This window comes from Elephantulus edwardii, unplaced genomic scaffold (genome assembly GCF_000299155.1).
Source record: "Elephantulus edwardii isolate Elephantulus edwardi_28Jun2011 unplaced genomic scaffold, EleEdw1.0 scaffold00056, whole genome shotgun sequence".
NCBI lineage: Eukaryota > Metazoa > Chordata > Mammalia > Macroscelidea > Macroscelididae > Elephantulus > Elephantulus edwardii.
The window spans coordinates 7,479,024-7,490,410 of NW_006399806.1; the positions used below are offsets into that span (position 1 = coordinate 7,479,024).

The 11,387-nt window shown below is 41.6% G+C and overlaps 1 protein-coding gene across 1 annotated transcript in view; it reads left to right on the plus strand.

Moving 5' to 3' along the window:
- The window catches only part of MMP20 (matrix metallopeptidase 20), a 77,636-nt gene that overhangs the window by 37,108 nt on the left and 29,141 nt on the right, over positions 1–11,387 (plus strand). Inside the window, exon 6 of the mRNA XM_006887307.1 lies at positions 320–461. Within this exon, the coding sequence (XP_006887369.1) occupies positions 320–461 (142 nt within the window). The remainder of the gene's footprint in view (positions 1–319; positions 462–11,387) is intronic.

Genomic DNA, 11,387 nt, shown 5'->3' on the forward strand with positions numbered 1-11,387 from the left:
GTTGTTGTTGCGTACCGTTGAGTCCAAACTGACCCATAGCTGACCCTCCAGCAGATTTCAGAGACAGTTAATCACACAGTAGGAGATTGTCCCTCTTTCTCCTGCAGAGCAGATGTTGGATTTTAATTGCTTACCATCGCATTGTCAGAATAACTCTTTATTGCTGAACCCTCAACAGCCTTTCTGAGCCATCAACAGCCGCTCTTTTTACACTATACACAAAACAAAAGGGTCACGTTCACCTGATTTTGTAGAGAAGACATGTATAGTAGACTCCTTGCTCCTGGTACCATTTTGACCAAGACCTTTTGAATCCTAGGACCTCGGAAAACATTCCCAGGAAAGCCTACCATGCCCCATATCCCCCAGCACAACCCATCCAACCCTGACGTCTGCGAAACTACCACATCCTTTGACGCCGTGACCATGCTGGGAAAGGAGCTCCTTTTCTTCAAGGACCGGTAAGTGTAAAATGTGCCATCAATTCACCCCAGGTCCCACTCGAGATCCAGGCCAGCATCAGCCAGCAGATCCTTTCTGCTCTGCGGCAGAATCTGGTAAAAACTCTGTACTTCAGGCTGATGAGAGGTGCGGGGGGTGAGGGGAATGTGAAACTCCCAAATGATCATTTGTGAGGCACCTGCTCTGTGCAGGGCACGGTGATGTTTTCCATTTCCATTAGAGTCTTTCTTCCAATCCCTTTCACTGTAAAGATGAACTGTTGCTGCCAAGTTAATTCTGACTCATGGTGGCCTCTCACGTGCTGGAATAGAATGTTCCATAGGATCCTATCCCTGTTCAGGAGCAGATTATCAGGACTCTCTGTTGAGGTGCCACTAGGTAGGTTAGAACCATCAACCTTTTGATCAGCGCCACGCATTTAACCATTTGTCCATTGAGGAACTGATAGAGAAATTAGAATCTAGAATTTATTGGTTAAAAAGAAGATCAAGTGAATTTTCCAAAGTTACAATGCTTTGTAAGTGACGAGGTCAGCACAGCAGCCTAGATTTGTGTGGTGTCTGTTTTGTTCACCACTGCCCCCTGGTGACAGACTGTACCCATTACCCACGGCCAGCGAGTAGATTCCAGCTCATGGCAACCCTCCTCCGAATTTGCCAAAGCTATGGATCTGTACAGGAGGAGACAGGCCTCTTATCTGTCTCCTTTGGGGCAACTGGCAGATTCAAATCAGCTGCTTTCTGATTAGCAGTGCCATATATAGTACACTTCACCACCCGAGTTCCTTAGTGGCATTACATAGCAGATGCTGAATAAAAAATCATATTGAATGGAATTTGGATAGACAAATAGTTGGATGAATGGATGTTTAGAGGATCAGATGCATTTGCAGATAGGTAGATGATCACAAAATCAATACTCTTCCTAAACCCTTCTTTTTAAAAACTTCTTGGCACTTTACTGAGGAGAGGAATGAGTTCTTTTCTCCTGCATTTTATCAGATAGCTTAGTGTCTTTTCCCGCAGTGTGGTCATGGTAACTACTTCTTTCCATGGAAGTAAAGCAAAAAAAATACCATCATTCAGTCCCATTCCTCTCTCTACTACAGACAATTCAATCACACCCGAGTATAGAGGAGGCTCGGGGATATTCAAGCTAACACTACTTCTCTCTTCTTTCCTTTCATCTGAAAGGTGTTCATTGATACTAATACGTGTCGAGCACTCTCTCTCGCAGCAGACAGCTAAGGATATAAAGGTGGATCAGTATTCTTCCTGTCTTTGCACACCTCACACTCACATGAGAGAGAAGGCAGTGAGACACAGCTTTATAGCAAGGATAGGAAACGTGGAGATGTGAGACAAAGCCGCATGGGGTGCCTGCAAAAGTCCCCAGAGGCATCACTGAGGTAAGGTTTTTTTTTTAAAAAAAAAAAAAAACCAAACCCCAACATACTTTAAGCTATTATTATAATGCTTTTGTCTCATTCTAAAAATAGTTAATAACACAATTTTAAAAATAAAGTAGAATTACCCAGCATCCTATCATCCAGACTAACTATATTCTCAACTGTTTTGGTGCCTGTCTTCCCAGACTCAGTCTCTGGGCTGTTGTTCTTGTTGCTGCTGTTGTTGTTAGGTACCATTGAATCAGGTATCACCTCATAGCAACTGTCGGAGCAACAATGAACCTTGCCCTATCCTGTACCAACCTCACATCTCCATCTGCTCAAGTTCATCATGGCAATCACTATGGCAATCCATCCCATTGTGGATTTTTTTTTTTCAGGAGAGGGGAGGAGGAAATCCTCTACTTTCCCCAGCAAAATGTCTCTTCCCAAGGCCTAGTCCCCTCCTGATAATATATCCAAAGCAGTTGAGCTGGAGTTTCACCGTCCTTACCTCTAAAGAGCGCCCTGGTTACACTCCTCCAGGACAGATTTGCAGCTGCTTCTGGCTGTCCGTGAGGATACAGAACTCTTCTCTGGGTGAGGAGGCACGTATCAAATAAGTATGAAAGACGAGAGTGGCTCCAGAAAATTAGGATTACACTTCTTGCATTGACTCACTTTTTCACTCAATGATATGTCATTTTTCTATATTGATTAACTTTCACTTCCATCATTTTTTATGTATATAATTAAAATATATAACATTTTATATATAATTTATATATTTGTATACATGTGATATTCAAATCAACAGATATATCATTACTTATCTAACCAGTCTCAAACTTATATTGTTTCTGGAGAATTCAGGTGACCTAGTCTATAGAGAGTGACAGTACACTTCTCTAGGGATTCTAATCCTAAAGTATCAGCAGCCTCAGTATGTGCTATTTACAACATTGGAAATCTGCTGGAGGTTTGGTTCTGACTCCATAGCAATGAGTTAAATTGAGTTACTTGCATGGGTTAAATTTAGTTAGTTGTATGATATTGTCTTTTAGTTGTCTGAGATTGTCTTTCAGTTGCCTTTTATGTTTTGGTTTGGTTTGTTGTTTTTTTTTTTTTTTTAAATTAGAGACAATTCGAACAAAATCTTCAGGTATGAATGGGAGCTCACTATCACAGGCCATTTAGAAAAGAGCTCAGATGTCTGGGTGGCCCAGATTGAATGGATTTAGAGCTTGGGTTACTCTGGGTAAGAAATGTGACAGACATATAGGAAACTCTCAGCAGCAGCAGTGCCCAGTAAGCAAAGAGTTGTGCTGCTACCCTAAAAGAGGTATCTTTTGGACAGTTCAAATCCACCAGCTGCTCCTTGGTAGAAAGATGGGCAATCTCCTCCTCTGGAATTTACACTCCTGGGTCCTCCCCACCACCACCACCACCACCACTGGAGGATCAGCTGTGAATTGGTTCTGACTCCATGGCAATGAGTTGGAGTTTTTTGTTTTTAGGGAAGTTCCTTGGGTGGTGCAAACAGTAAATGCATGTGGCTGCTGGTTGGAAGTTTGAAATCACCAAGAGGGACCTTAGAAAGAAAGGCACAGTGATCAGCTTGGGAAAAAACTGCCATTGAAAACATGATGGGAGGAACACACATGCTAACGCACATGGGTTGCTATGAAGTGTTTAATTTGTTTTGTTTCTAGGAGTGGGAAACAAAAATATATAAATTGGCATGAAGATTTGAAACTAAAGTATTTTAATCAATTCTTTATTCACCAAAAAGTAAACTAAAATGAGAAGTATACACACGAAGGAGTGGTAGGCAAGGGCAGATCCTGAGCAGCCTAGAATATGATGTGAAGTGATGTTGGCTTTATTTGGGGAATAATGTACCAGGTTGCACAGCCCAGAAATAGGACAGTCACCCTTTCAGTGATACAACGTGGTGCTCACCGTGGTTCAGCATCTAGCTTACTTTTTTTGGTAGATATCAGTGGATATCACAGAGACGGAAGCAGTGAATTTCATGACATTGCACACTGGGAAGGAATTGTGCTGTCAACCCAAAGGTACATGGTTCTAATCCACCACCTGTTCCATAGGAGAAGAAAGGTCAGTCTCCTCCCCTGCGACTTATTGTCTTTGAAAACCTCCTGGAGGTTCAGCTATGTGTCGGTTACAACTTGATGGCACACGCTGACAACATGAGATGCTAAGGGAGCCCTTGTGGCTTAGTGACAAAAAGTTGTGCTGCCAGCCAAAGGCAGACCGTTCGAATCTACCAACTGCTCTGTGGGAGAACAATGGGAAATCTCATCAGATGCAATTTACTGCCTCTAAAAAGCCTCTGGAGGGTCAGTTATGAATCAGTTTCTACTCCATAGTTCACAACAACAACAGCTAGATGATAAAGAGACCCGAGAGTGTAGTACATAATTTGCCAGGCTACTCACGAAAAGGTCAACTGTTTGAATCAGTCAGTTCTGGGGAGAAAGATGAGATGGGAAGTCTACGCCTGGAAAAGTTTACAGCCTCAGAAACCTGGTGAAGGGTCGCTATGACTCGGCAGGAGTGACTTTACTTGATGATACATCTTTTAACAAAGTCTTAAATATAAATATGGGGGTTAATAACAGAATAGAAAGGGAGGTACAGATACTAGAGACATTTAGAAAGGAGTTGGAGGAAGCATGAGAAAAGGAGAGATGACTGACTAATAAGCATCTGCTTAGTCATCCCACCCCATCTTCTCTCATTTCTGTCCTGAAGAGCTATTGTGGTCAGGCGGGTAATTCCAAAGAAGGAGGAGGAGGATGGGGAGGGAGGTGTGGTTGCTTCTAGCACTACATTTGTCACTAATTTGCCAGAGGATCCTGAATCTCTTTGTCTCGCCTGTAAAACGAAAGTGTTGTCTGTTAAGAATAATCATTTAAAGATCTCTGGAGTGCTGACTTTTAAAGAAGTGTACCAAATATTCCATAGACTGCCAAAAAACAAAGAACTCTGTCTTAGAGGAAGTGCAACCAGGATGCTTCTTAGAGGCAAGAATAGTGAAACTTCATCTCACATACTTTGGGCATTTTGTCAGGAGAGGCCAGTTCTTGGAAAAAGACATCATACTGGGAAAGGTAGAGAGGGTCAATGAAAGAGAAGAAGACCCTCAACAAGATAGACTGACTCAGTTCAGTGGCTGCAGCAATGGGCTTGAGCAAGGTGGAGATTGTCAGGATGGCACAGGATAGGGCAAGGTTCAGATCTGCTATTTATAAGGCCTCAATGAGTTGCGGACAACTTGATGGCGCATAACATAATGTGATCAATACATAGTCATTAAATCCTTACAGCAGCTTTTTGAGAGATGAAGTCTTGTTCTCCCTTCACATGGTTCAGAGAGGATAAATAACTTATTCAAGAGCACATAGTTAGGGAGGGGTGGACACAGGATTCCAACCACCGCTACTGCATGGCCCCAACCCTACTCTTAACCTTCCTGCTGTCCTCCCTCTGCTGGTATCACCCAAAGCCAGAATTCTACAACTCTACTTTTGATCCTCTGCCAACTGCCAACCCCTAAGTCCTGTTAAGCCTGGACAAAGAACAAAGAATTCTTTCAAGTCACAGCTCTAATGACAACCTGGAGGTCACCTGATTATGAAAGCACTCCTCCTCTGTTCTTTCCTACTCACGAGTCTGGAATGCCCCATCGCCAACAAGAATCTGTTCATGCAACATTTCAGACTGTGGATATAATAACCACACAGTTTGTTTCCAAAGCAAAAAAGGAATGCAATATCTCCTAATGTCACCATGAGATTGTGATATATGAATATGCATTTTAATGTGCTTCTAGTTGAAAACAAACCAACCATGACTATAAGTCAAAATCAACTAAATGGCAAACAACCAAACAACAAATAATAACTCATTTAAAACACACGCACATTTGCACATATGTGTGCATGCATGTGTGTACAGCAGTCAAGAAATCAAAAGACACATTGCATTAGGAAAATATACTGTCAGAGACCTCTCTTAAGTACTAAAGAATAATGATGTCAGTTAAAAGACTAAGATGCACCTGATCCAAACTGCGATTTTCTCAATTGCCTGCTATGCATGTGAAAGCTGGACAATGACTAAAGATGACATAAAAATTAATGCCTTTGAGTTGTGGTGTTGGAGAAGAGTTCTGAGCATCTCTTTGTCTGCTAAGATAACAAACAGGTCTGTCACAGAGAAAGTGAAGCTGAAACAAGAATGGTGAAACTCTGTCTCACATACTTTGGGCATGTTGTTAGGAAGGGCCAGTCCTAGAAGAAGGACGTCATGTTTAGAAAGGTGGAAGGTCAGCATAAGAGCGGAAGGCCCACAATCAGATGGATTGACATGGTGACTTTTAACAATGGGGTTCAGTGTGTTGGAGATTGTGATGATGGTACAGAATAGGGCAAAGTTAAGATCTACTGTTCATAGGGTTGCTAGAGTCCCCATTGACTCGATAGAACCTAATAACAAAAACTTTGAGTTGAGTCTGGTTTAAAGTGGGCCTACATTGAGTTTCAGAGGCTTTGCATCTTTATGCAGGGAGACTGATCCTTTTTCTCCCTTAGAGAAGCTGGTGGCTTTGAACAGATTACCATTAGACCACCAGGGAGCACCCTGTCTCTGTTCTGTCTGTCTCTCTCTCCTCCTCTATCTTTACAAGCATGCACACACATGTACACATTACCCATATGTACATACATATGTTTCTACATATGCACGCATATTTACCTCACATATTCACATTCTATACTTCCAGTAAAATGTTAATGCTATCTCAGATATTATCAGTCACTTCGATATTAGAGTTAGAGACATACTAAAATTATATTTGCATCCTTCAGATTGTTTTGGGTTTTACATAATATAATTTTAGAGATAAGGTCACATATCACAAACATCCATAGACCTCAGAGGACTAGGAAGTAGCATTTTAGTGATGATGTAAACATGAAAGATGATCACAGACAAATGTTTCATTTTGGAGCTGGGAAGCAGGTCTCTTAGTCCAGTAGACTCTCCACTGTAGCCCAAGCCTTCAGACTGCCAGTCTAGAGTCCATCCCATCGCTCATACAGAAGACTTCCTGGCTGTACAACGGGAAAGTACCTGGGGGGACACTTAACAGGCTTGACTGTTGACTAAAAGGTTGGAGGGTTTAGTCCACACAGAGGTGTCTGGGCAGAAAGCCCTAGGGGTCTACTTCTCCTAAGTCAGACACTAAGAGCACAGTTCTGTTCCACCGTATGTGAGGCCACCTTAGGTCAAAGTCATTCAACAGCAACCAGTTTGTTGGCTGTTTGTCCTGAATGCGATGATATTCCAAAAAAAGCAGCACTAAAATTTGACTTGAACACACTAACGTCTTTTGACCTGCCCGAGGTAGAGTTCTTAGGAAAGGCGCTCAGGACGGTACACATTCTCATAGGCCTAGTACCTGCAGGGTGACTGTGTAGCCACCGGAAGGGAATGTTCTAGCTTCTCTAGCTTTCCTAAGCATGTTGATCAGCTTGGCCATGCTCCTTTATAATTTTAATCTCAAAATACTGCTCTTTATAAAGTAGGTTTATTGTTTTGAATATCATGTTATTTTAGAATACAGGGCAAAGGAAGGACCTTTTTAAAGCTGTGCAGGTGGATTTGAGGAGATGGGTAAATGTGAGAGGCCTTCTGAAGGGTTCATTTGCAGGACTTCACACATATTTGGTGAGAAGAATTGAGAAGGAAGAGGTTAAGAAGGCAGAATCTCAAGACTTAGCACTTAATAGTATTGCTCCTATAGATATGACAATCAGAAGGATTTATTGGACACATGAAAACAACATGAATTTTAGATATGTTTACTTAAAGTGGTGACAATTTTAGTGGGATTTCATAGAAATAAGCTAAGCTCAGGGGAAAGGTAGTGTTTGCAGGCATCATAGTTCATGGACTTTCTCACATGAAGGAGGCACTTAAATATGAGATAAAACAAGGAAAATGAAGAGAAAGGAGAGGAAAAGTCTAGGGAATGAGCCTAGAACAGAGTTGCAATGGGAAAAAGATTCTACAAAAGCCAAAGAAAAATAAACCCAACCACTCAATTCAATGCTGTTGAGTTGGAACTGACTCACAGCTGACCATCTAGTGGGTTTTCAGATGATGTAAATAGAATGGAAATGATTCCCCATTTTTCTTCCTCAGAGGAGCCAGTGAGTTCAGACCTCCTGTCTTTGCATTGGCCACATACCTCCTCATCTACTAGGCCACCAGCGCATCCTCAAAGAGAAGCCACATTCCCATAATGTAACAACTGACATTCCATGATCGTTTACCATGTGTTATGTTATGCAAAGCATTTTACAGACATTGACTCGTTTAATACACACTGTTATAATACCCAGCCAGAGTTTTAATTTAGGACCACACATCCTTAAAGACAGAATCCCTGTGATGAAATGCCAAATAAATCAGACAAAAAGCTTACTTTATTTTTAAAGTGGTCAACCATGTAAAATGCTGAGGACTGTCCACCTTGACTGAGTGTTCAGGGAAGAAGCAATCATCATGAGCTCAAGAGTACATGCTAGGAGCTAATGGAAAGAGCAGAGATAGATCATTCTTCTGAGAACCTTGTTAGTAACAAAGTATAGAGCAAACACAGATAATAGCTGGAATAAAGAGACAGCATGCTCAAACAAGGCTTATAGAAGATACAAGACACCTGGGCATATTTGAAGACATGAAAAGGAGCCAGTAAGGAATTGGGAAGGGAGGTATAAAATATTACCAGACAAAACCAGTAGGTTCTCCTGAGATAACAGGTATGAAGGCTGGTGTTAGCCAGTGTTTTCATGGGTTTGATGAAATGGCACCACAGAGGAGGAAGTCATCCTCCCTCAGACCTTCCCTGGGGATGTGTCTTTTCTGCTTTATTGAAAGTCAACAAACAGCTTTGGGTTTACATGGACTTGTTCCCTATACAATACTAAGAGCTTCCAACAAAGAGAAAGGAGATGTTCTAAGGTCCCTGAGTCATTGTTGTTCCTTCTGAACTCCTTTGCATGTGAGAATGGGACTCTTTACATCTTCACAGGATAACAGCTTGTTGATGTGAATGTTCACAGACTCCTCAGGCGGGCATGTCATGGTAAGTTGTTGTCAAGTTAGCTTTGACTCACAGCGACCCCAAATTACTGTAGACTGTTGTGTAAAATTTTCATTGGCTGATTCAGAAGTCGATTGCCAACCTTCTTAGTCCTTCTTAGTCTGAATGGTGGTAAAGTATGCTCCCCATCATGTTGTTGTTGTTGTTGTTGTAGTTGTTGTTGTTATGTGCCGTCGAGTCGCCTGCGACTCATAGCGACCCTATGCTCCCCATCATAGCAGCATGAAAACCTTTACTGAGAGATGAAAGTTAGCTGTACCGAGGTGCACTGGTCAGGAATCAAACCCTGGGCTCCTGCATGGAAGATAAGAACACTACCACTGAATCACCACAGTACCTTTTCGGCATAACTGCTGGTTCCAGTCCTCACAAAAAGACATCATGCTTGGAAAATAGAGGGTCAGCAATAGAGAGAAAGTCCTTCTACAAGATGAACTAAAGCAGTGTCTGCAAGAATGGACTTGAGGGACTTGAGCAGGGTGAAGATGATGAGCATGGCACAGGGCAGGGCAAGGTTTCAGCTCAATGTTCATAGGATGCCCGAGAGTGACAGTGGGCACAATGGGACTTAGCAGCAAGAACAAAGTACAACTTTAACTGTTTTCAGCCTGTAACACTAGCTACAATCTTATTTCACAAGCTATCTTACCCTAGGAATCAGTGAGGAAGATGATGTCTGGTTGATGACTTGATCACTGATGTAGTCTGAGATAAGGACCCTAATTGCTGAATTTCCTAGAATGAATAGTGACTTCATCAATGCTTTTTCCAGTAGTCCTCTGTTATGCAGGCTTCAATACTCCCAACAAAATTTTGCATTGGACCCAAATAATTACAAGTTTATTTTATGTTCACACAATCAAAATAAAGAAAATTAACTTAAAGTTTAATTTTTCTATTGCTATATTAAGAGCCTTGTAGAAGGAAACACGCATACCTTTTTATGTTGTTGTTGTTATTGTTAGGTACCCTTGAGTTGATTATGACTCAGAGAAACCTTATGAACAACAGGTCTGGTCCTTTGCCTCACGATCTCTGCCATTCTCAAGCCCATTGTTGCAGCTGCTGTGTCAATTCATGTCACTGAGGGTCTCTTTTGCTGACCCTCTGCCTTTCCCAGCATCATGTTTCCCTCCAAGGACTGGTTCCTCCTAAAAATATGCCCAACGTAGATGAGATGAAGTAGCTACAAATAACTCAAGTAGCTACAAATAGTTATGGACCATTTCAGAGCTTCTAACATGCTTTGATACGCATTATCTCAATCATTTCATCTCAGAAAGTACAGATAGTTTTATTATTCTCACTCTTTTTTGATATAATGAAATTAATTCTCATAAAAACTAAGACATCCTTAGGAGGTCACACACTCAAAGGCAAAGTGAAGATTCAGGTCACCCTAGTTTCTCCCAATGCACCATACTGTCTGATATCAAATAATACCAGTCATTAAACTGAGAATATCAAAGGAAACCTCTTCCCCATGGAAGTAGGGGATGGGATGGCAAACAGGACAGAGGCAAGAAAAGTGTTGGATTGAAGAAGATGGATGTGAAGGTGCTCATTGAGCTCATGCTCAGTTGTCTCGATAGCTCAGCAAGTAGAAGATGAAGGCATCTTCAGGAAAAATGAAAGTCATAAGATATTTGAAATAAAATGAAGCCATAGGTAACTGGGAAGTGATGACTGGTATAACAAAGAAGAAAAATGGTTCAACAAACTTGGATCCCTATAAACATCAGGCACTATTCTATCTGAGGAAAAAGGATTGAATAACATGTTATCCTTTTCTAAGAGCTCACAGAACTGACAGGAAGTTGCAGAATACTTGAGTGCTCTTCAGCACTGTATTTGATGATGTTCTGTGACTAACTATAGGGTTTTCACTGGTTCATTTTCAGACATAGTTTAGCAGACCTTTTTTCCTAACCTCAACCTAGATATTCCACTGAAACTTGTCTGCCAAGCATGACCCTACTGATATTTGAAATACCAGCTGCATGTTGCTGTTGTTAGGTGCTGTGGAGCCAAATATGACTCATAGCAACCCTTTGAACAATAGACCTGAACCCTGCCCTATCCCGTGTCATACTTACAATTTCTGGCACACTAGAGCCTTTTGCTAAGTCACTATGTCATTGGGCTCTTCCTCTCATTTGCTGACTGCACTGGAATGTAGAGAAGCCAAAGCACAAGGAAGAATCCAAGACACTAAAGAGCTGAACAGAAGATTCCAAAAGGCAGCACGGAATGACAAAGCAAAACACTACAATGAAATGTGCGAGGAGCTAGAGTCGGAAAATCAAAAGGGCCAAACTCGTTAAGCATTTCTTAAGCTCA